General features: G+C 49.7%; 1 protein-coding gene across 3 annotated transcripts in view; it reads right to left on the bottom strand.

The window, feature by feature from the left end:
* Positions 1-999: 999 nt before the first annotated feature.
* LOC105487148 (TNF receptor associated factor 1) overlaps positions 1,000-25,120 on the bottom strand; it is a 29,482-nt gene continuing 5,361 nt past the window's right edge. For all 3 annotated transcript variants that reach the window (XM_071078259.1, XM_011750467.2, XM_071078258.1), the window contains exons 2-9: positions 23,160-23,298; positions 22,542-22,907; positions 20,306-20,393; positions 10,501-10,566; positions 9,584-9,994; positions 7,584-7,761; positions 5,468-5,616; positions 1,000-2,240 (exon numbers count right to left, since the gene is read on the bottom strand). In XM_071078259.1, the coding sequence (XP_070934360.1) occupies positions 2,022-2,240; positions 5,468-5,616; positions 7,584-7,761; positions 9,584-9,994; positions 10,501-10,566; positions 20,306-20,393; positions 22,542-22,681 (1,251 nt within the window). In that variant the 5' untranslated portion in view covers positions 22,682-22,907; positions 23,160-23,298 and the 3' untranslated portion in view covers positions 1,000-2,021. The remainder of the gene's footprint in view (positions 2,241-5,467; positions 5,617-7,583; positions 7,762-9,583; positions 9,995-10,500; positions 10,567-20,305; positions 20,394-22,541; positions 22,908-23,159; positions 23,299-25,120) is intronic.

The raw sequence follows: 25,120 nt of genomic DNA on the forward strand, positions 1-25,120 counted from the left end.
TGTATCTCTTGCCATCAGAAATAGACAATCAAAAGTGTACAGTAACAACTGTTTCTCATGGGGGCTTGTTCTACAAATCCCCCTTGACCCAACACTTGGTGAGTAGGGATCCAGAGGTTATTGCTAGGACATCAGCTTCAGGGCCTAGACCCATCGCTCGCTAGGCCAGACCTTCATGTGTGACATCCAGCTGCCAGCGGGAAGAAGTCAGTCTCCACTGCCTCCACAGTCTCTGCTGCCACACTGTCACAGCTGGGAACAAGAAAAAGCAGCCCCAGAATGTTTGCTGCCATTGTGCATGGACGACGTCATTGCACATAAAAGCACTTAGTGCTCCATTATTGCGACTGGGCCTCCTGAAAACCCCTAGAGCTGGACAGGGCAAGGGAGGGGCTTCCCCTGATCTTCTCCTGAAGGGCTAAGCATGACAGGATGCCAGGCTTAGAGCCCGGCTGGGCTGGGTTTCTGACCCATTGAGTCTGCTGTGCCATGATGCTCCCTCACCTCCTTTGATCCTCCTGTATGCTGGGCTGGAGAGAATAGGAAGGGCTACTGACCCATTTTATAGAAGCAACCCTAATGGTTTGAGGAGTGAAGTCTAGCACAGGCTCAGCAGATGGAGGAAGAGTAAGCTGTCAGGAAGGCAGTAGGGGAGTGGTAGGATCCTGACTTGTCTCAGGGTCTTTGGAAAGTTGAGTGTGGCCTCTAAGGTGAGAAGACAGGTGTGGGCCACCACCAGGCAGGCAGCATTGCCCAGGCTTCTCCCTCCAGTCTGTCCTGTGCGGCATCTCCTTTGAGGGTCAGAGAAACCAGGACGGGAGGCAAGCTGGGGTTGGTCTCATTATAGAAAAGAGAAGACTGGGGCTAAGAGGGGATGTTCCTGCCAGCACGCCAGCCTCTGATGCCACCTGCAAAACTGGTGGCACCACCTCAAACCCTTTTCAAACCTGGCTCAGTACAAACAACTCCCAAACCATACACTTTAGGAAAACTTCAAAAGAGATTCTAAGAATTATTTCTTTGGTGTTATACATTGCTCAGTGGCTTGGAGGTCCTGATCAGTGTGCTGAGAGATTCTGGAAAGCACCAAAAGTGGGGCCTCCAGGCAGGAAGAGGAAAGTTTATGCCTCCCAGGTGCTGCTGGCTGCACCTGGGAGCTCACAGTGACCGGGTTTCACCTTCATGAAGTGAAGTGGCATTTAGCTGATGGAGGCACGACATGGGGGTTGGGTGTGCTCCTGCGTGTTGGGGAAGCTGAGCTGCCAGGTCCAGGGTGGCAGGTGCCCTGAGGGCCAGGTCAGTCCAGCAGGGGTTACTGAAGGTGAGTGAGGAGCCAGGAGGGCAGGAAACTCCTGAATGTTTCCAGAAACCCTGTAGCTCTAGGACTTGCCTGGGCCAGGAGGCCTAGAATTAGAGACTTTCTGGGCTGGAAGGAACCTTAAAAGTCTTCAAATGCAACCCCCAATTTGAAGTCTCAGTAGAGCCCTCTGGGTTTGCTTGCTCACCTCCAGTGATGGGGAACTCAGTCCAGGCCTGGACAGACTGCATTCACACTGGCACCCCATCCCTTCCACCCGGTCCTGTTTCTGACCCTGGACAGAAAGAGGGCAGGCCTGTGTCCAGGTCTCTCTGGTGGCCCTGCAGAGATCTTCCCAGCTCGAGAGCTTCTTTGCTTGGGTCCTACGGTTCCAGACCTGGTTCCATTTTCTTCCCATCTTGGTGACAGTCCACCTCAACATTCAGGGCCAGAGTGGCTCCCTGGCCTCCCGGTGTTGCATTGTCCGTGCAGAGGGGAGCAGCTCTGCCTGTTTCCTTCTGGACCCTTTACCTTTGTGGGCCCAGCCCACGTCCTGCCATCCTAACCGGATGGCCAGCCCAAAGTCGACCCCTCAGTCTTGCTCGGATTGTGCCAACCTTCGCCCATCTTTGTGCCCTGGGGTCTTGGGTGCCAAGGGCAGGGCATCACAGTCCTCTGGCCAGCTCCCGTCTGAGTTGGAGCTCCCTCAGGAGCCCTGCCCACCCTAAGTGCTGGTCTCCACAATGCACTTGAGGAACATCGTGTCGTCCTTCACATAGGCGTGCTTGGGTGACTGCAGTTTGTTGAGGGGGAAGAAGAGTGGGCAGCCACTGGCCACATTGGTTTCACTCTGGGGCCTCTGGAAGGACGCCGAGCTTAGGTCAGGCCGGAAGGCGTCAATGGCGTGCTCACGGTTGTTCTGGTCCAGCAGCATGAAGGTGACCTGCAGGGTAAGGGACAGGTGGGAGATCAGGCCCTACATTAGCAGCACAGCTTGGAGGCCCAGGCTTGTGCTCAGAGCTGTGCTCCACACCTACTGCCTGTGCAGCCCCTCGGACCCTTGGCTCATTTGCATTAGGAGTCAGAGAAGCCAGGCAAGGAGCGCACCTGGCGTATAGCCAGACCCAGGGAGCCGGCAGCACCTGGTATTCTGAGTGCACTTCAGAGGCCCTGATCCCTGCACTTCAGAGGCCCTGATCCCTGCTGAGGATCAGATGTTCCTTCCATCAAGCAGGAAGCAGGGGAAGGTTCTGATGCCCCAGTCAAGTCTGATTGGCTGTTAGGGGCGAAAGGTGTGACTGAAGCACTGACAAGGTGGGTGGAGACAATAACCTGTAAGTACGCCTCTGGCTTGGAAAGTTTTGCTTCATCAACTACAGCTGGAACCTCCTGGGGCAAGGCAGAAGGGGCAGAACAGGGAGGTCTTCTACTGAGGGGCTGTCATCGATGTCCTGAGACATTTGTGGAGCTTCTGGTGTACACAGCGCAGACAGAGGTTCCCCTGAGAAGCTGACTGTCTAAAAGTGACACAAACCCTCTTCCCTGGCACGTGCCCCTGAAATGCCCATCAGGAAGTTGAATGGCTTCCCGTTGCCAACTGAAGCAGTCCTCACCCTGCACATTAAAACCCCCTGCGGAGACTTCATCCTGATGCTCAGGCCTTATCACTTATGGGGGTGAGATTCTGTCACTGGTGTTTTTAAAATTTCCCCAGCACCTTTGGGAACTGCTGGGGGTGGGAGACCTACTGACTCACACCCAGACCAAAGCGGCACACCCGCCCTGCCCCACCTGTTTCCCCATACCTGAGGTCTCTATTCTTGACACCCTCCACTCATGCAATGCTGCTCTTTACCCACAGGAAATGCCTATCCCCCAAATCTGTCTATAGGAATTGTGGGGTTTTGTTTGTTTGTTTGAGACAGAGTTTCGCTCTTGTTGCCCAGGCTGGAGTGCAATGGCACAATCTCGGCTCATGGCAACCTCTGCCTCCTGGGTTCAAGTGATTCTCCTGCCTCAGCCTCCCAAGTAACTGGGATTACAGGCATGTACCACCATGTCCAGCTAATTTTTTGTATTTAGTAGAGACGGAGTTTCACCATGTTGGTCAGGCTGGTCTTGAACTCCTGACCTCAGGTGATCTACCCACCTCGGCCTCCCAAAGTGCCAGGATTACAGGCGTGCGCCACTGTACCCGGTGAAGGATTTTTAATGGATTGTATTTTTTAGAGCAGTTTTAGGTTCACAGCAAAATTGAGCAGAAAATACAAAATTCCCATATACCTCCTGCCCCCACCCAATGCACAACCTCGCTGACTATCAACATCCCCCGCAGAGTGGTAGTTTTGTAACAGTTGATGAACCTGCATTGACACATCATCATCACCCAGAGTCCACGGTTTACATTGGCGTTTACTCTTGGTATTTCACCTTCTATGGGTTTTGACAAATGCATAAGGACATGTATCCATCATAACAGTATCAAACAGAATAGTTTCACTGCTCCCAAAATCCCCTGTGCTCTATTCATCTCTCCCGGCCCCTACTCTTGGACAACCACTGATCTTACTGTCTCCATAGCTTTTGTTTTTGTTTTTGTTTTTGAGACTGAGTCCCACTCTGTCCCCCAGGTTGGAGTGCAGTGGCGCAATCTCGGCTCACTGCAACCTCCACCTCCTGAGTTCAAGTGATTCTCATGCCTCAGCCTCCAGAGTAGATGGGATTACAGGCACACAGCCCAATGCCCAGCTAATAATTTTTGTACTTTTTGTAGAGACAGGGTTTTGTTATATTCCCCAGGCTGGTCTCAAACTCCTGGGCTCAAGCACTCCACCTGCCTCGGCCTCCCAAAGTGCTGATATTATAGGCGAGAGCCACCGCGCCTGGCCTGTCTTCATAGCTTTGCCTTTTCCAGAATGTCATATAGTCAGAAGCATTCAGAACACAGTCTTTTCACCTTGACTTCTTTTTCTTAGTAATACGTGTTTAAGGTTCCTCCCTATATTTTCATGGCTTGATAGCTCTCTTCTTTTTAGGACCAAATAATATTCCACTGTCTGGATGCACCACAGTTTATTTATCCATCCACCTACTGAAGGACATCTTGGTTGCTTCCAAGTTTTGGCAATTATAACTAAAGTTGCTATAAACATCCTTGGGTGGTTTTTGTGTGAACATAGTTTTCAGCTCCTCTAAGTAAACTCCTTTGAGTCCAAGGAGAGCAACTGGCTATATCGTTTGGCATGAGTATCTTTGGTTTTGTAAGATACTGCCAAACTGTCTTTCCAAGTGGCTGTACCATTTTGCATTCCCACCAGAAGTGAGTGAGAGTTCCTGTTGCTCCACATCCTCGTCAGCACTTGGTACTGTCAGTGTTCCAGATTTTGGCCATTCTAGTATGTATTAATATGTAGTGGTACCTGCCTCCTTCCTTTTTCCTGAAAATTCTGCTAGTTCAGGCGAGCCTCATGGCACCTCCTCCCAGAAGTTTTCCTTATTTACCCCACGATGTGAAGGGGGAAGAAGAGTGGGCAGCCACTGGCCATTCATTCTGTCCCTCCCTCCCTTTTTGCCTCCCTTCCTTTCTTCCTTCCCTTCCTCCATTTCTTTCTTTCTCTCTCTCTCTTTCTCTCTCTCTCTCTCTCTCTCTCTCTCTCTCTCCCCTCTTTCTTTGAGGCAAGGTCTCACTCTGTCACCCAAGCTAGAGTGCAGTGGCAAGGTTATGGCACACTGCAGCCTCAACCTCCCAAGCTCAAGCAATCCTCCCACCTAAGCCTCCCAAGTAGCTAGGACTACAGGCATGTGCCACTATGCCCAGCTAATGGTTTTTATTTTTAGCAGAGATGAAGTCTTGCTATGTCTCCTGAGCTCAAGCAATCCTCCCACCTCAGTCTCTCAAAGTGCTGGGATTACAGATGTGGGGCACTGCACCTGGCCATGAATTTCATTTCTACATAACCTTTGGGAAGATTCCAGACATTTTAGCTCCTGGACTCATGGAGCTGGAGGGAGCCCTAGTTACTAGATCTGATTGTTTTAGAAAAAGGGAAACTGATAACACAGTGAGGGTGGGGGACTTGCCAGGTCACATGGCCAATTCATTGCCAAATCAGGACTAGGACTCAGGCTTCCATGTTCCCCACCTTGCCCCCATCACCTCCACGCCCATACCTTGTTCCGGAAAGGCCATGGCAGCAACGCGTCATACTCCCCTCTCATGATCACGATGAAAAGCGACAGGTGGGTCCTCTTTCCAGTGCCATCTCCATTCAGGTACAGCCGCAGGCATAACTTGTAGCCATACTTGGCAGTGTAGAAGGCTGAAATGCAGAAGCCACAGGCAGCTGGGAAGTGCTGGACTTTGCAGATGTGGGACTGGGTTCCAGCGGTCAGGCATGCCCAAGGTCAGTGGCTCAAAACCATGAAAGATGGGATTAGAGCCCAGCATTCTTCTCGAGTAGGGTGTCAGAGAGGAATGGGCTCTTGGGGGTCATCTAGCTAAGTGTTTGTCAGCTGGCCATCCAAGTCATACACTGCCAGGCCCCACCCTCAGAGTTTCTCACTCGGTAACCCTGGGGTGAGAACTGAGAGAGGGCACTTCCAGCAAGTTTGCAGGGGGTGCCAATGCCACTGGTCCTAGGACCACACTCTGAGAACCACTGATCTGACCAACCTATGTTTTACAGTCTGGAAACCAAGCTGAGAAAAAGACAGTGGCTGGTTACCATCTCACAGTGTGTTGGGGACCCAGCAAGAATGAGGGGCCAGGCTTCCTGCCTCCCAGCACCGGTTTCTTTCTGCTGCCCTATGCCAACTGGTTGGGGTCCCCTGGAGGCTGAGGGTACATGGGGTGACTCACAGTTCTGCCCTATGCCAACTGGCTGGGGTCCCCTGGAGGCTAGGGGCACATGAGGTTACTCGCAGTTCTGCCAGCCATTCTCAGGTGGCAAAACCCTTTGAGGGCTGAATCATCCCTGGTGAAGATGCACAGAAACCCCCTGGGCAGCTAAAGGGGCCATCCCAGGAGAGCATGTCCTCTGGCAGAGCGCCCTTCTGGGAGAGGTTGATTGGGGACATGAATTGGGGGCAGGAAGGAAGGGGGTGGAGGAGGCACAGGCTGGCAGTCTGACTCATCTCTGCCCATTACGTTTTGGTAGAACAGGAAGCTCGAGGTACTGCTTGCTTTTTCCCTCTTTAAAAAGAATCGAGGGAAAAAGGTCTACAAGTAGGGCTCAAGACCGCCCCATGAAGAGAGCTGTCCCAACACAGCAGGATGAGTGCTGCTCCTGCAGGAAAGGGGTCCCAGCCCTGCTCTAGGAGTGTGACACACTCCGCTGCCTCATTAAAAAAAATTTTTTTGAGAGGGTCTTGCTTTGTTGCCCAGACCAGAGTGCAGTGGCACCATCATAGCTCACTGCAGACTCAAACTTCTTAAGCCATCCTCCTACCTCAGCCTCTCAAGTAGCTAGGACCACAGGTGCAGGCCACCATGCCTGGCTAATTAAAACATTTTTTTGTGGAGATGGAATCTTGTTATGTTGCCCAGGCTGGTCTTGAACTCCTGGCCTCAAATGATCCTCTTGCCTCAGCCTCCCAAAGTGTTAGGATTATAGACATGAGCCACTGCACCCAGTCTGCTGCCTCATTTTTTGCCCAAATATATGCATTGTTATATTAACAGATATCATTTAGTTAAGAGAAACACTTGCCAAGTAATTACTTTATGCAAGACACTGTGCCAAGCCCAGGGGCCCCAGAAATGAGTAAGAAATGAGTAAGCCACTCATTCACATGCTAACTGCAATCGTACACAAGTGCATGTGTCTTACTCAGTTCTCTAATCTTATTTCAGACTGTTGGCTCTCTGAGGCCAGGGGTCCCATGGTGTTCACTGGTGAAAATCATCATTCACATCCATCTCGTCTGCACACACTGTGGCCCACAGCACACCTTCCTTCACATCCCAAACCCATGAAGTGGGTAACAGTTTTGATTCCTATTTGCAGAATGGGACTGACATTCAGGGAGGAGAAAGGGCCTGAATGTCAGTCAGCCTGGGCCACTGCTGTGTGTGGCTGCGAGCCACAGGGCAGAGCATGGTTCGCCCACCAACCTCAAGGTCCCAGCACCCAGCATGGTTCTCGGCCGTGGTGAGTGGCCTGAATGGGCACTGGCCTAAACTGGACACAGCGTGGCTGTCACAGAGCTGGCTGTTTTCACTGCTTGCTTCCTGGGTCCTGTGGGGCCTGTTTCCCAAGAAGGTCTCTGTGCCTCTGGGAGGTGTTACCTGGGGAGAAGAGGCTGACGGTCCTGCCACAGGCCGACTCATGGCACCGCCTGGTGACGTTGGTGATCTTCCACAGGAAGGTGCCATCAAAGGAGGCCTCCTCCATGAGGCGCAAGCTCTGCTCCAGCTTGCTCAGGGCCTGGTCTTTCTGGGCCAGGGTCTGCTGCAGCTCCACCACCTGTAGGGAAGACTGTTCAGCCAGGAACACCAGAACCTGGCTTGGGGATGGGATGGGAAGGGCGGGATGTGAAGATTGATCTGCCCCAAAGGTGCTTTCCTGACCACGCCTCACTCAGGCGTGCGTCTACATCTGAACGTGCTGCCCTCTGCCTGGCCTTCCTTTTCCTCATCCACCAGGAATCCAGCTCATATGGCCCCTCATCTGGGAAGCCTTTAACCACTGTCCTAGCTCAGTTGCTCTGTTTCAATATGTTCTTACAGAGCCCTTACAATGATTTTATGAGACATACTTTTCTGCCTTACCTACCAGATGGTCTCCTCCACTGAAAGCTGGGCCCATGCTCATTTTGTCTTCGTGCCCGTGCCTTGCATAGTGCCTGGTATGTAAAAGTAGAGCTGGGAAGTTTGTGGGTGAAATGAAGATACAATTGTGGCTTTCAGGGAGGCTGCCTTTTAACTGGAGCAAGAGTTACATAAATAAAGGCTAAAGCCTCAGCCACTCCAACTCAGCGCCTGGCCCTTCTAATAGCTTTCCCCAATGAAGTGGAAAGAATACAAATTTATTCTTGGGTGTACTCAGGTAGGGAAGCCATGAATGGAAGTGAGCATCCTTAGAGAAAATTTAATCGCTAACTTTACTGATGGGGAAGGTCCTGAGAGGGAAAGTGACTTGCTCAGACCCATAGGGCAGGTGGATCTGAGCACCTGCTGTCATGGTAACTGTGAATGGTGAGGCAGATAATTAATGGTAATGGTGAAGCAGGAACTAAAACCCAGGCCTAACTCAGTATGAGCAATGATGTAACGTTACTGCAAAAGAAGCAACATTAGAATGGTGATTGGCTACATTAAGAAAAGTATAGGCCAGGCGCAGTGGCTCATGCCTGTAATCCTAGCACTTTGGGAGACCGAGGAGGGTGGATCACGAGGTCAGGAGTTTGAGACCAGCCTGACCAACATGGTGAAACCCCATCTCTACTAAAAATACAAAATATTTAGCTGGGTGTGGTGGCAAGAGCCTATAATCCCAGCTACTCAGGAAGCTGAGGCAGGAGAATTGCTTGAATCTGGGAGTGGAGGTTGCAGTGAGCCAAGATCGTGCCACTGCACTCCAGCCTGGGCGACAGAGCGATGCTCTGTCTCAAAAAAAAAAAAAAAAAAAAGAAAAAGAAAAAAAGAAAGAAAGAAAGAAAGAAAAGAAAAGTATAAGCTCTAGAATAAGGGAGGAGAAGACAGCCCTGTTGGACCAAGAACTGTGGCTAAGTGGATTATCTGGAGTCAGCCTGGGACCACACTCCAAGCATATAGAATTCTTTGGAGACTGAGCCAGATCATAGGAGGGCAATGTGAAGCAGCACGCTCTGAGGAAAAGGTGAAGGTGCCGGGGCTTTTAGCCTGAAAAGGGAAGCACTCAGGTAGGACAGAATCCGACTCTCCATCCCTGAAAGGCTGTCATGGGGACTAGAAGGTGGATTTGTCTTGTGGGCTCTGAGGGCCAGGGCCAAGAACAATGCAGGGAACAGAGAGGCTGATTTAGCTTAGTATAAGGAAGAGTGGAATATGTCCTGCACTGGAATGAGCTGCTCAGGGAGGTGGTGTCTTATCACAAAGGAACCGAAGCACTGGATGGGAGGCTGTGACCTTGACTACAGCTTCCAACTCAGCGCTCTTCTTGGAAGGGTGTGGGATAAAGGGCAGATATGTTTTGAGGGAGTGACTGCTCTAAGCAGGATGAATGATTAGTAGGAAGCCTGTCTGCTGCTCTGGAGACAGGATGGGGCTCAGCCAGGCTTGAAGGCAAACTTGCCTCCCACACTCACCCTCTGCTCCAAGCTCAGGATGCGCTCACGGTCCAGCTGGCTCTGGTGGATGGAGGTGGCCAGGGCCAGGTGGGAGGCCTCCACCTCCTTGTTGAGGACAGCAACAATGTTCTCAAACACACGCAGCTTCCCTTCCAGCTCAGCCAGAAGCTTCTCCTTCATGAAGTGCTGCAGGGCCAGCTCCTCCTGGCTCTCGGAGCAGGGTGCCCGGTAGCAATCGACCTCCAGGTCCCCCGCCACTTCCACGGCTGCCTGCAGCTGCAGGTCTGACAGGTTCTGCTCCAGGGCCATGGGCCCAGACTCCAGGCCAGAGCCCAGCCGGGTCTTCCACTGTTTCATGAATCCCAACAGCAGGTTTAGGTGGGAGGTCTGGGAGGTGACCTCATGCTCTTGCACGGACTGTGGGCTTCCCTGACAAGAGAGTGGGGCTGATTAGTGAAAACAGAGGTGGAGTGAGGACAGGGGAGCAGTGGAGTGCCCTGCTATCAAAGGTCACCAAGGAAAGTCAGATTCATTCACCCAGTGAAGAGGAGTGGATTTCTGTACAGTGGGAGGGATTCAGAGGAAGACCCTGGCATCAGACATGCCCACGATGAGCCACATGCATTGTAGCTTCTAATTCTGCTCTGCCCTGCCCTGGAGCGCAAGGATGATTCAGGACCATGGAGAGGGGCGGTGGAGGTGGGGGTCGTTTTAGTGATGTTCTGCGGATGCTTAGGTGAGACATTAAGAAGAACCTCCCTGAGTACTATGATGACTTAATAGTAGGCTCTGATGCTTGGGAAAGTCATTAGTACAAGAGACATCCAAATGAGTGGACTGATGTTATGGTAAAATTCTGGAGGGGCTGCAGTGGGAAGACCTGGAGGTCTGGAACTGCAGTGGACAGATCTCCTTTCTCACACTCAAATACTTACCTTGAAGGAGCAGCCGACACCTGCAAAGGGGCACCCAACTCCAGCCTCGGCCACCTCGGGATGAGCCTGGAAATAATAATCACATCACTGAATGTTATAGCAATCCCTGTGGCTACCCTGGGGGCTCTCTTCAATGCACCAGGATCCACCAGTGTAGGAGATGGCTTGGGCCACATGACTTTGCACATGCTGTTCCCTTTGGCTATCTCCTTTCCACCCTTCAAGCTTCTGCCCTTCCATGACCTTCCTTCAAAACAGGATCTAGGCTCCTACTGTGATCCTGGGCAGCACTGCTATTTCTCCTGTCAGGGCACAGTCCACACAGCTCCATAATCATCACTCATTCTCTGGTTGCCCCAACTGGTCGGGGCGGCTCTGTAAGGGTCATGGCTGTGTTCCCAGTGCTGAGGGCAGTGCCTGGCACAGCTGAGACACTCAGAACACACTGACTGCATGAGTAAATGCGTCCCTCCTCCTGAAGTCCATGGGGAATCTTGTGGTCACAATTCCCATCTGCATCCCTCCTCGGCCATCTATCCTAGACTAAGGTGTGTCCATTCAGCAGAACTTTCCCTTTCAGATAATGTCCAGCCCGAGGGAAGGGACACAGGAGGGTCTCAGTGCTATTACAATAGCAATTTGACCCCACTGTTAACCTATTTAGGTCTGAAGCGTTTACCAAATGCTTTCAAGGCTGTAATTCTTCCTAGGGCTCCTCACAGCACGGTGGGGAAGAGAAGGTGGGTTTTTATTCCTATTTTACTGATGAAAAAACTGAGGCTCACAGAGGGGAAGGGATTTGCCCAAGGAGGCCAAGCTGGGAGGCCGCACAGCCCCAGGGCCCCTCCCACACACATCACTGCCTCTTAACAGGAGTCAGCCCAGGAGAGATGGGAGAAAAGTTTTTCCAAAACATATACAGCCATGCAACAGGAATATGTTCTGAGAAATGTGCCATCATTGTGTGTACATCATAGGATGTATTTACACAAACCTGGATGGTATACCCTGCTACACACCAAAACTCAGTGACGGCCTATTGCCCCTAGGCTACAAACCTGTACAGCACGTGACTATACTGAATACTGTAGGCAACTGCTAACACTGTAAGTACATGTGTATCTAAATATATCTAAACATAGAAAAGGTACAGTAAGAATACAGTACTATACTCTTCTGGGACCATCGTTGTATATGTGGTCCGGTGTAGAGTGTTATATGGCACATGACTGTATCTTCATAAAGGCTTGTATCCAGAATATATAGAGAACTCTTACAATCTAATAAGAGACAAATGACCTAATAAAAAATGGGCAAGGCCAGGCTCAGTGGCTCCACACCTATAATCCCAACACTTTGGGAGGCTGATCCCAACACTTAGGGAGGCTGAGGCAAGAGGATTGCTTGAGGCCAGGAGTTCAAGACAGCCTGGGCAACATAGTGAGACCTCATCTCTACTTAAAAAAATTTTTAAATTAGCCAGGCTTGGTGGCGTACACCTACAGTCCCAGCTACTTGGGAGGCTAAGGTGGGAGGATCGCTGGAGCCCAGGGGTTCAAGGCTGCACTGAGCTATGATCACATCACTGTACTCCAGCCTGGGTAGCAGAGAAAGACCTTGTCTCTCTTAAAAAAAAAAAAAAAAGCAAAACAATGAACAGATACAAAAGCAAAACAACGAACAGATACAATCTATGAAAGTATCTTATAAAGTTAAATCATACTTATAAAATAATTTACTTATAAACCATACTTATAAAGTTACCGTACAATGCACACACTTCACTCCTAGGAATTTACCTAAGAGAAAGTAAAACATGTGTCTGCACAAAGGTGTGTATGTGAATGTTCATGGCAGCTTTGTTCAAAACAACCCAAATGTGTCATCAACTGGTGAGCAGATAAACAAATTGGTCTATATATACTATAGAACAACCAAATGGCATTAAATACCAGCATAAACAATAACATGGATGAACCTCAAAAACACTGTGCCAAGTGAAAGAAGTCAAACACCAAAGACTACATACTACCTCTTTCCATTCTTACGAGTTTCTAGCAAAGGCAAAACTAGAGTGACAGTAAGTAGATCAGTGGTTGCCTGGAGCTGTGGGTGGGGAAGGGATTGACTATGCAGGGACACAAAGCAGCTTTATCCCGTGCAGAAACGTTTGCCACTTGACTGTAGTGGTGGTCATGTGATTATTTATATTCCTCAAACTGTATACTTCAAATGAGTGAGTTTTATTGCATATAAATAATATCTTGAGTCTATAAGCTCTTTGTTTATTTATTTATTTATTGAGAGAATAATCTCATGGAACCACGTGAAAGGGGATTTGGATGAAAGCAGGAGAGGACAGAGGTGTTTCGGACTGAGTAAATACAAAAAGCCGCACTGTTATTATTCTTTAAAAGTAACATAAGCAGAGAGCTGTGGGCTTAATGAGTACAGTTGGTTTGGGACACAGACAGAACACAGCCCAGCAAAGGCCACCGTACCCCCGCCCCCACCCCCCCCAACTGCCCAGGGCTTCAGGGACAAGTTGTTCCCAACAAATAATAGAAAACAGATGTTTTATGGAAGGCAGGCAGAGGGCGGCCTTGGCAGGGAGACTGTGTTGGCTTCAGGAAGTCTGTGGTGATGAAACCTCCCTGAACGTGTAGCTTTTGACATGCGAGAACAGTGGAGGAAGATGCTACGTGTGGACCTGGCTCCTGGGTGAACACACTTTGGGGAGCCTCTCAGGTCCCACCATTCCCTACAGGTCCATGATTCCAATCCTCTGTGGTTCTAAGGGTCAAAGCTTGGTGGGAGAGTCATAAAAGGGATAAGAACGTGAAAATGATCAAGCTACGAGTGAAATTCCAGACATCACCCTGCAGGTGGAGGGGATGTGTCTTTCAGCAGCGGAGCCGTCCTGGTGTTGTGCGAACAGCAAATGCCCGTTTCAGGAAGTGAAACGCTATTCAGATGTAGGGACATCCTTCTGTGATGTGTGCCCAGAGGTGGCCTGTGATGAGCCTTGAATGGTTGCTGCAGAAAGGGGCAGGGGTGACTTGAGAGGGTTTCGGAGGCTTCTCCGTCATCATTATTCATTCCTTAGAGTGCACGCAAGTTCAGGGTGTGGCCTCAGGAGCCAGCCTTTTGGGGTTCAGAGCTTGTTTCTGTCACTTCACATACTAGCTTTGTGGCCCTGGGATAGTTATTAACTCCTCTGTCCTGCAGTTTCCTCATCTGCAAAATGAGGATAATAATAATATCCCCCTTACAGGGTTATTGTGAGGATTAAATGAGATAATACATGTAAGCACTGGTATTAGTTACCTATTACTGCTGTAACAAAACATCACAAACTTAATGGCTTAAAACAACACAGCTTTATTATCGTACAGTTCTGGAGGCCAAGGGTCCTAACATGGAAACGTCAGCAGGACTGTGTTGCTCCTGGAGGCCCAAGGGGAAGATGGCTTCCTCCCTTCCCCAGCTTCTCAGGGCTTCCTGCACTCCTCGGCTTCTGGTCCCTTCCTCCATCTTCAAAGCCAGCAGTGGAGCATCTCCCCTTCTCTCTGACTCTCCTCTCCCTCTTCTGAGGACGGTTGGGCCACCTGGATAAGCCAGGGTCACCTCCCCATCTCAGAATCCTTCATTTAATCATGTCTGCAGAGTCTGTTTTGCCATTGTTATGGGCTCAACACCCCCCACCCAAATCATATGTTGAAGTCCTAACCCCCAGTATCTCAGAATATGGAGACAGGGCCTCTAAAGAACTAATTAAATTAAAATGAGGTCATTGGGGGCGGGCCCTAATGCAATGTGACTGGCATCCTTTTAAGAAGGGGAAATTTGGAGAAGGACCACATGAAGACATAGGGAGGGGACAGCCATGTCAAGGCAGGGAGAGAGGCCTTGGAGGAAACCACTCGCCAATACCGTGCCTCGAACTTCTGATCTGCAGAACTGTGAGGAAATACATTTCTGTTGTTTACACCACCCAGTCTGTGCACTTTGTTATGGCAGCCCTGGCAAATGCATAGAGCTATGTGAGGTCACATACTCACAGGTCCCGGGGATTCACATGGGGACATCTTTGGAGGACATTATTCTGCCTAACACAGTGTTCAATAAATATGAGCCATTATTAGTAATAATAATTATTAGTATTGAAATTATTAAATACTACTACTGAATACTTGTTGAATACTACTACTATTAATAACTCTAAGAATACTAATAGTAGTAATACTAATACTATTACTACTAATTACTACTAATACTATTACTATTACAAATACTATTATTAGCATTACTACTAATTAGTATTCTTATTCCTATGGATTAAGCACACTGCCCCTGGGACATCCCCAGTCCCAGTTCTCCAGCGGCTGTCATACACATGTATCTCATTTAATCCTCACATCATAAACTCTTAACAACAAATTCTCTAAAATTCCATTTTCCCACTGGATTTCCTCAAGGCAGTGAGGAATATCCCTAAATGAACAGGACCAAAACATGTTTGAATGTTGTCCCATAGGATCCCTGTGACAATCCTCTGAGGCAGGTGGGGCTGGATTAGTGTCACCTTAATACCGGCAGAAACAGAGGGAATGGCTTAAGGTCACGCTGAGCTTGTGAGTGGAGGAGGCGGGTGTGCCTGTGTGTTCTCCCCCATAGTTGTGAGCCTCTGCAAGGGCTCACTGCTCTCCTGGCACTCATGTAGACACTGTCCCATCAGATCCTCACAGCCATGATGGGGAGGCTGGGGCTTTGAGGTTCTGCTTCCCTCGGGTAGGTGGAGAAGCTGAAGCCCAGGGGTGATCAGTGACTTGTAGGAGGCAACGGGGCAGGCGAGGGCAGCCCAGGAGCCTGGAGTCCATGTGCAGGTTCTGTCCTCCCCACCATAGTGTCCTTGCCTGGGGTGGCCTCATTCGAAGGCCAGGGACCGAGGAGACAGGAGAGGGAATCAGGAATCAGACTGCGTTGCAGGAGAAGAACAAAGGCTGTGTCCCGGGCCAAACCCGTCTGGTGTCACAAGTGGCCCCTGTGTGAGTGGCCTCACTGCTTGCAAATTGCTAAAAATAAAGTGTGTAGTGGAATTTCCTCCGAGGAGGAGACAGAAACAGAGAAAACCAGATGCCCAGCCCTGAGGGAACACTCGTTCTTCTGTCTGGGTCTGAGGAGTCTCTGTGTGTGTGGTTTCCGGTCACCCCAGCTACCCAGGCCCTTTGTGGTGGGGTCACAGTGGGCCCTAGCGGGAGGCCCCATTCTGAGACCTGGGGCCTCTGGGAATTTGACTGTTAAGAGGGTGCCGGGAGCGTGAGTGCCACCTCTGCAGCACCTGCACAGAACAAAGAGGATCTGAGCAGGCCAGGCACTGCCTACCCCCACACTGGGCTGAGGTCAGGGATGGCCGGAGGGGCTGCTTTGGCCCAGGTCTCAGCTGGTGCTGAGGGGGTACTCTACATGGGGAGCTTGGTCAGCCTGCCACTCTCAGCCCGTTCCTGCCCTCCTCTGGAACTGGGCCAGTTTAGTCTCTGTCAGCCTCCGCTCAGCTCAACTGCCGCCTCCTCCAGGAAGCCCTGCCTGATTCTCCTGGTTGAAAGTAGTCTTGCCCATCCCTGTTTTTTCCATAGCACTTGGTGGACTCCTGCACTAAAGCGTTCTCCAGCGGCTGTCATACACATGTATCTCATTTAATCCTCACATCATAAACTCTTAACAACAAATTCTCTAAAATTCCATTTTCCCACTGGATTTCCTCAAGGCAGTGAGGAATATCCCTAAATGAACAGGACCAAAACATGTTTGAATGTTGTCCCATAGGATCCCTGTGACAATCCTCTGAGACAGCCTGACTGTGTTGTTTAAGCAGGTATGAAACATTTAGGGGAGGATTCCTTGTGTGGAGGCAGCATAGAGAAGATGCCACCACCTCAGGAGCCATGGGTTAGAGCCTGGCTTTGCCTCTCACTTGCTGTGTGACTTTGGTCCAGGCACACCTCCTCATGGAGCCTCAAAATATTACCTATTGGTAAAATAGGGCTATCACCACCACCCACCACACAGAATGTCACAGGATCGGGGCGATTACGGATGAACACTGTCAAACTCAGAAGTGTAAGGTTTGGGGGTTTATTCCCAGGTATCACACTCCAAGGAACACAGATAAACAGAAGCACATTTACCCCAAATGCACAGAGACTGGTGAAAGACTGCTCAGTGTCTTTCCACGGAGGCAGGACTGACTCCGGGGACAGGGGGCTGAGTTGCCTTTTGTGACCTCAAGGGAGACAGACTTCAGCTCAGTACAAAGGAAGAGGAGAATGTTGCCTCCATCAGAGCGCCCCAGGGTGGGTGTGGTTGTTTCATGGAGTAATGAGCTCTCTGCCATTGGAAGGACATGGAGCTATGTAGCAGGAATCCAGTACAGAACAGAAATTGGACTAGACAGCTTAAACTTCTGTCATTTTCTGACTCTAGAAAAATTAAGGCTTTACTGTGAGCTACTGGCATCAGATGTCAGCTTGCCTTTGACCTTCTTGAATGGGCCTCAGGGGGAAGAGAGTGGGAGAAACTATCCCATTGCTGATCCTCAGCAGACAGGACTGAAGGTTTTTATCTTCCAGTCCCCCTGGACGTCCCCTCCTTCACTGTCACTTCTACAGGAAGATCATGTGAGGCAACTATCAAGTCTCTAACTAGGTCAACATTAATCCTTTAATATCCGCTTCTTATATCAGGTAATCAGTCCATGGCTCTGGGCACTTCTTCAGGAGATAATCATCTAATGAAGTCAGAGGCTGAGGATAAACTGATAAGCAGATGGTATGGGAAGTGTTTGCAAGGAGGGCTGGTCCTCAGCCCTCTACCCTGCCTCCATTTCCCAGGTTGCCCTACATGTGCAGGCAAACTTAGGAATTACCACACATGCAAAGTGTTGACTTTTCATCAGCCATTTTCCTTTGTTCAAAAGTCCCCCAAAGTTCCCACTGGGGCAAAAGTCAGAGGAGTCCCTGGTCCTTCCCCTATGTGACTTTGTGTAGGTGATCAGACCATGACTACCGCCCCTCCCCACCCCAGCTTTTCACCAGGAGTCCATGACTCCATGAGGTGGGGAAGCCAGCAGGGAGGGGAGGGGGCTGCTGCCTCTCAGAGGTCTGCCTGCGTTAAGGAAGCCTTCTTTGCTCGCAAATACAGGCAGCTTCCTCTCCCATCCTATAGCCTGTTAAGGTGCCTATAATTCTACCATGAATTATAGTCCCTTCATTTGGCTCAAGGCAGCAAGTTTCAAACTGTGCTCTGCAGGGCCCTAGGAGTCCCCAGAACCTCTTAGGGGCTGGGATAAGAGAAAGAAATGGGGCAATTAACAGGCCAGGGCTCCAGGCTCCCCCTCCATCAGAACGTTTCTACTTTCATCTGATTGAAAAAGATGAAAATAAGCCATTGGATTAGGAGATATTAAAACATCTATGTGATCTAAGATTTACACAATAGATGTATGTTAATTTTGTTAAGAGGAAAAAATAAAACAAGCTAAAAACAACAGTCCTAGAGCACTCAAGCAGGTAACGTCCTTTTGCAAGTGAGGCACAGTGGCCCACAGAGAGCTGAGGGTCTGCTTGTGTCTCACAGCCAATCCCCCAGGAGCCAAACAGGGAGGCTCAGGGAGTTACTCCACGGAGCAGTGTATCATATTAACTCTTACCACGTTGCAGAGTGTAAAGTTCCAAGAACATGCATTTGATCCTTACTCTTACTCCCTGAGGGCCTGCCGATGGAGAGGCTGCTGAGAAGCAGATGGGAGAGTGCTCAAAACCAGCTCTGGGTGGGAGAGGAAATTCCCCTGAACTCTCTGAATGAGAAGGACCAGCTCAGAGAAAGGAGAAGGAGGTGTGGACACTCGCCTGCCTCTGGTCCAACGGTAGGGGGATAGCTGCCCTGCTGGCACTGCTATCATGGTCTCCTGGAAAGGCCTTGCAGAGCCGGCTTAACATCCTCATTTTACAGATGCAGACACAGGGCCTGGGAATTGCTGCCAGCCGAGCAGAGAATTATGCAGAACTACCCCTGGACATCAGGCTCCTGATCCCTGGGCAACAGTTTGCTGCAAGAAGAGGGCTTTGGCTGAAAGGAGCCAGGCACCTCACAGTGGAGGTAGAGAGGGTGGCTGAGCAACGAGACTCCTCTGCGGGTCTCAGGGCCCCATGTGTAAACAAGAGGATTTGATTTGGAGCAGTGACTCCTGCCTGTTTGGATTCGTGGACCAATATGAGAAAGAGAAAGTGTGTGTGTGTGTGTGTGTGTGTGTGTGTGTGTGTGTGTGTGTGTGTGTGTGTGTGTGTTTAATTGAGACATTAACAAAGAGATTGCCATCTTTTCAATTTTTCTTAGTAAAGGCTTTACCAAAAACTATCATCTATTATTACATCCTCTCATTTATATAAAGACATGCATAGGACTAAAGACATGCATAGGACAGACACAATCTCAGAGTAAAGGTTGGTTTTAGAAATGGAAAGAATTCAGTTTACATAAACTCATTTATAGAATTGCCTTATTTTTATCATTTTGTCATGAGCTAGTGGGAATGGATCAGTTCTGGATAGCACGTGGGAACCTCTGAGCAGGACATGTAACCTGTGAGGGTCCTTCCAGCTTGGGAGGGCCAGGGTTCTAAACCGCAGCTCCTGAAAACGTCTCTCTGGCCTATCACACTTCCAAATGTGTCTCTTATTCCTAGCAGCACAGTTTGGCAGAGCCGAAGAGGTGAGCTGATAACGGTCTCTCCCTGCCTAAGGGCAAACAGAGGCAGACAGAACCATCTAGTTGAGGAGTTTGCTAACGTTTTTATAAAGGGTTGGATAGTAAATATTTGGGGCTATGAAGTCTTTGTTGCAAGTACTCAATTTTGTATAACTTTCATGTGTCTCAAAATATCTTTTTTTGTTGTTTTTGAGACAGAGTCTCATTCTGCTACCCAGGCTGGAGTGTAGTGGCACAATCATGGTTCACTGCAGCCTTGACTTCCCTGGGCTCAGGTGATTCTCCTACCTCAGCCTCCAGACTAACTGGGACTACCAGCACGTGCCACCATGCCAGGCTAATGTTTATATTTTTTGTAAAGACGGGGTTTCACCATGTTGCCCAAGCTAGTATCAAACTCCTGGGCTCAAGCTCTTTGCCCACCTTGGACTCCCAAAGTATTAGAATTACAGGCATGTAATTGTATGTAATTCAAATTCTAACACTTCAGCATTACAGGCACGTTTGTCATTTACCAAAGGGTTTATATTTGTTATTATAAGAACTTTTTTGATTATTATTGATTGGGCCTCATAACAATTCTGTGACGCAGAAAACATCTTCACAGACAAGCAAGCTGTGGCTGGAGAACATCAGCAGTGCCCCGGGCCACACAGTGGGACACTGGCCTCACAGCCTCAAGAATTACAGGTCATTACACATGGCCTATCATTCTTCTGATCTTTTCAACCATTTGAAAATATAAAAACCACTCTTGGCTCGTTGCTCAGGAGGTGGGCCAGATGTGGCCCATGAACCATAGTTTGTGGACCCCTGGTCTGGACTGTTCTCACCCTAAGTCTATTGCCAGGTGGCTTCAGGCAAGACACTTCACCACTGTGAACATCAGTCTCCTCACTCCTTATAAAGTAAATTCAGTCTGGACTCGGGACTAGCTGGGAGGTGCCTGCCAGGGGCAGAGTGCGCAGCTGTCTACTTGGCCTCAACCTGGAAAAATCAAGACAACGGACAAATGCTTTTCCGTGATATACCAACGTACCCTCTCCAGAGTTCGAAGACGGCTTCCTGGGCTTACAGACTGGAGGTCTTCCCCTCTGCATTTGGGGCAGATCTGATCCTCGCTGTTCCTGGGGAAACATGGACAAAGCCTTGGAGAGAGGCACCACAGTTCCCTGCACCATCCACTCTCCTGACAGCTCCAGAAGCCTCAAGTGTCAGCAGGTTGGGGATCGTGTATGTCCACAATCCCAGAGCCACAGTTCCTAAATCGCAAAAGTGCCGAGCATCCCACGTTTTTTTGGTAATTTGCAGTGAGCTTCCTGGGCTGCCAAACCTGCCCTGACTGCACTGACCAGAAGCTATTACAGCCCTTACTTACTCCACTTAGTGTGAATATATACATATTTCATTGCAGAAACATTAACATGCTTGATTACAGGGCACTGCCCCATTCCCTGCCAGAATTGTATAATGCCCTGATTTGCTTTTCTAAAAAAATTCTTAATTACAAAACACATCTGATCTCAGGGGTTTAGGCAAGAGATTGCTGACATGTGACTACACTTGCTCTTCTCATTTGGTCCTCCATTTGGTTTTGGTCTCATATGTTTAGTAATTACAGAGGATCATGGCCTATTAGAACAAGAAGGGGCCTCAGAGAATATCTGGCCTGGAGGTTCTTAATCAGGAGTGGGTGTCAGATTCTAATGGGTAACACCTGGGTACCCACGGATTTTTGTTTTGTTTTGTTTTTTGGGGGGTTTTTATTTTTTGGAGACAGGGTCTTACTCTGTCGCCCAGGCTGGAGTGCAGTGGCATGATCTCGGCTCACTGCAACCTCTGCCTCCCAGGTTCAAGTGATTCTCATGCCTTAGCCTCCTGAGTAGCTGGGATTACCGGGATTACAGGTGTGTACCACCATGCCCAGCTAATTTTTGTATTTTTAGTAGAGACGAGGTTTCACCTTGTTGGCCAGGCTGGTCTCAAACTCCTGACCTCAAGTGATCCTCCTGCCTCGGCCTGCCAAAGTGCTGGGATTACAGGCATGAGCCACTGCACCTGGCCAGCACCTGCGTTTTCACAAAGCTCCTGGTGTCTCTGACCTGCTACTGAGATAGCCCATTTTACGAAAGAGGGAATGAGGCCCCAGAGGGCATGTGGATTAGTCAAGCTAGAGTGAGTCATGAGCACAGCTGAGTAGAAGCTCTTCAGGACTTAGGCCTCAGGCCTCAGCCCTCCAAATTCCAATCAGCTCCCTCCTCTGCCAGGTTTTGGAAGGAGGGAGAGAAGAAACCAGGAGACCCACCACCAGAGCCTGAGCTGAACCCTGACAATCAGCTTGATGGTAAAACCAGACAACCTCTGCTCCTCCACCCTCTGGTTGGCCTTTCCACGGTCACAGCCTCTCCTCGCTATTCTCACAGCCTCCTCCTTTGTCATCATGTTTGAACTTCTCACTTGCCTGATTCAGCTTTCCCACCTTCTTAAGCTGTAAAACCCCAAACAAAAGGTCATCACATGAGGCAGTTTAAGGGCATATTTGCCAGGAAACTGACCAAAGCTGACCTAACCTATTAGGCCTCAATGTCCTCATTTGTAAAATAGGATCATAATAGTATCCACCCCTCTAAGCTGTGCTGAGGACCTGAGGGCAGAGCATTTGGCACACAGTAGGCACATAATTGCTTAAAGAGGAATGTTGATGATAGTACTGATGTCATGCCTTTCTGGGTTAATACTTTAAATATCATTAAATACATAAATATATATCGATCTCTTTGTCCCCTCCAAAAGGGTTCCCAGCAAACAGTCTGAGGTGATGAGCAATGCTATGGAAGGAGAGATATTCGTCTAACAGTTTGTCATTCACCAAGGGGTTTATATTTGTTACTATAAGAACTTTTGTGATTATTATGCATTGGGCTTCATTAATAATTCTGCTATGCAGAAAACAGCTTTACAGACAAGCAAGCTGCAGCTTAGGGACATTAGCAGTGCCCCAGGCGACACAGTGAAACAGTGGCCTCACAGCCTCGAGGCTCTCCTCGGTGTGATCGCTTTCCCCTGTGGGAGCTGACGCCTTTCTGTGGCTTCCTCTCCTTCCACCATAGCCAGAGGGGCAGTGTCAGGGAGTGTGAGAAAAGGGTGTGGACACTGAGGCCCAGACAGGAAAAGTCACCTGCTCAAAGTCACAGGCTCCTCTGCCCCTCACCTCCCATCAGGGGTCCCCCCTGGCACCCACTTTCTGCCCACCCTCCGCTCCTCCATCACCTCACCTCAGGTTCTCAGAGAGACAGCCTGTGCAGCAGAGAGCCCTAGGCTCCTTTGGGTCCCGGCAGACGGTGGGAGGGCACCCAAAGGGAAACTCATTCTCATCAGGGGCCGGGCGTGGGCTGCTGCCTGAGCTGGATGCCATCTCAGGGTCCCAGGCTGGCCAGAGGGCCTGTCTAAGTTGCTTCAGGACAGGGGACCAGCCCTGTGGAGTCCTGGCCTGGGCCTCACTCTCTGGTGAGTAGGAGCTCTGATGACTTTATCTTCTTCTCTCTGGCTTGTGTGGTTCAACGTCACAGCTGAGTCACAGCAGGGATGGAGCAGGAATTACCCTTTGTGGTGATAAAAATCCCCTGGATGGTGACTGAAGGCTTTAGGAGTGTCCAGTCATTTTTTTTTTTTTTTTTTGAGAGTGAGAAAAAGCAAGAGAGCAAGTCAGAGAAAATGACCCGTGTCACAGACTCTCAGAAAGCACAGTGAGAGTTCCCCTGGCTGAGAATCGCAGGCTGCCGCTGGCTTCCCCCACCTCCCTGGGCACATCGGAGGAGAAGGCCATAGCTGGCCCCTGGTCTGTGTTCCCTGGCACCTCTGAGCAGCCTGGAATTCTCAGTGGGGGTGCTCACCTTCCTGGTGGAAATCCCCAGGGTGTTGAAGGCAAGTCCAAAATTTCAAGTTCTAGGCACTTTTGCTCTGCTCTGTGTGGAGTGTCTGGATGATCTCAAAGAGAAGTCGCTTCCTCACAGTGGGTTCTGATGACCCCATCTGTAAAAAAGAAGTCGCAACAGGTGGCTTCTAGGCTGTAAGATTCTGGGACCCTATCTTGCCTGGGACTGAGGCAACCAGAAGGAGCAGGAAAGCCCTGATGAAATCCAAGGCCTTAGGACCACAGACTCCTCAGGGCCCTCCCTGCACCACCCCACTCAGGAAGTCATAGGTGGCTACATGCTCCGGTCAGGTGCCACCACTTTGCTGCCTCAAGGAGAACAAAGCATTAAACAACTACAAGATCACGGCAGCTGGTCTCAGCAGCCAAGTGGGACGTAGATCCACGTTTGCAGGAGAAGTACACCTTGGAAACGATGGCTCCTGGCATGTGTACTGTGTGCTGGGCAACAGTTTCCCTCCAAATCCTTACAGCAACCTGCAAGGAATTCTTCTGCAGCTGTACATAGGGTCAGAGAAGCAAGATGCCTGGTCCAAAGGCACACAGCCTCTGGTGGTGGAGCAGGATTCACTCCAGGGCTGTGGGGCCCCAAGCTCTGTGCGTGTGATCTCTGATGGCGATCAGAGTACCCAGCTCTTGTCTCATCTATTAAATGGAGAAGACGATCCCTACATATCTTTCCATCGAGTTCAGCTGCTACAGAGGTTTTGCAAACTTTCACATTGGTTTCAGATCATGGGTTTTGAGGTCAGACAGAGCTGAGTTGAAATCCTGGGTCCACGGCTTACTAACTGCGGGCCCTGGGACAAAGTCCTTAACTTCTCTGAAACTCAGATTCTGCATCTGTAAAATGGGACAATAATACCTATTTCACCCAACTGTTGTGATGACTAAATGAGATCGTGGATCAAAGTGTGGTGTGTAGCCCAAGTGAAGTACTTGAAAGACTTTGACATTTGGCTCAGATGGTGACTACAGGCCTTCCAGCTCCTCAGAGAAAAGGACGAAAGTGGGACATTATGCTTACACTGTGTTTTCACATCTATCTACTGGAGCCTCACAGGTGGGCAGTGCAGGTCATCGGACCTGAGATACATTAAACTGCCCACCTGCCCTGGTGTAACACCGGGGCTGCCACAGGCTGGTGGCAAAGAGGGCACGGCATCTTACAGCCACAGTGTACATCAGGACCTTCACCCCGATAGCAAACGACCTCCAGGCCTGCATCAAGACCATGAGAAGACGCTCCCTTTAACTGTGTACCCCATAGCTGCAAACTTTCCTACAGCCCTACCTGTTCCCTCCTTTCCCTGGGGTTTGAGATAAAACAAACACCCAAGACTTCTCTCCCCATCTGTGGGTCCCTTCTCTCCCCTCTGGCTTCAATACCACCCTCTCTACCTGTTCATTCCCACGGACATCAAAATGTGCCCAAGCTGCTCTAATAAGAAAAGGGAAAAATAACTAGTACTACTTTTGGGTGCTGTGTTATGTAATTTTACAGACATCATCTCATCTAATTGTCACTCTATGAAGCAGGTATGGCCATCATCATCCCCACCTTAGAGATGAGAAAACCGAGGCACAGAGAGGCTAAGTGACTTGCTGAAGGTCTCACAGCTAGTGAGTGGGGACTCCTGAACCCAGAGCCAGTTCTCTATCCACGCATGCCTTCACAACACTCTATTCTCGTCTCCAATTTCTACATCTACCCTCTCCTCACTTAAGAACCCCTCTCCTAGGGGTTCTTAATGGTAGAACCCCTAGAAAAGATTGTCTATACAGGCACTTGGATCTCCAGGGAATCATCTCTCCAAGTGTATATGAATGTCGAGGACGCCAAATGCTCTGGGCCCGTCCCAGTCTCTATCCAACCAGCCCTTCTGCCAGCACCTGACCGGCTCTCAGCCCTTCCTTCCG

The sequence above is a fragment of the Macaca nemestrina genome, chromosome 14, assembly GCF_043159975.1.
Source record: "Macaca nemestrina isolate mMacNem1 chromosome 14, mMacNem.hap1, whole genome shotgun sequence".
Classification (NCBI taxonomy): Eukaryota; Metazoa; Chordata; class Mammalia; order Primates; family Cercopithecidae; genus Macaca; species Macaca nemestrina.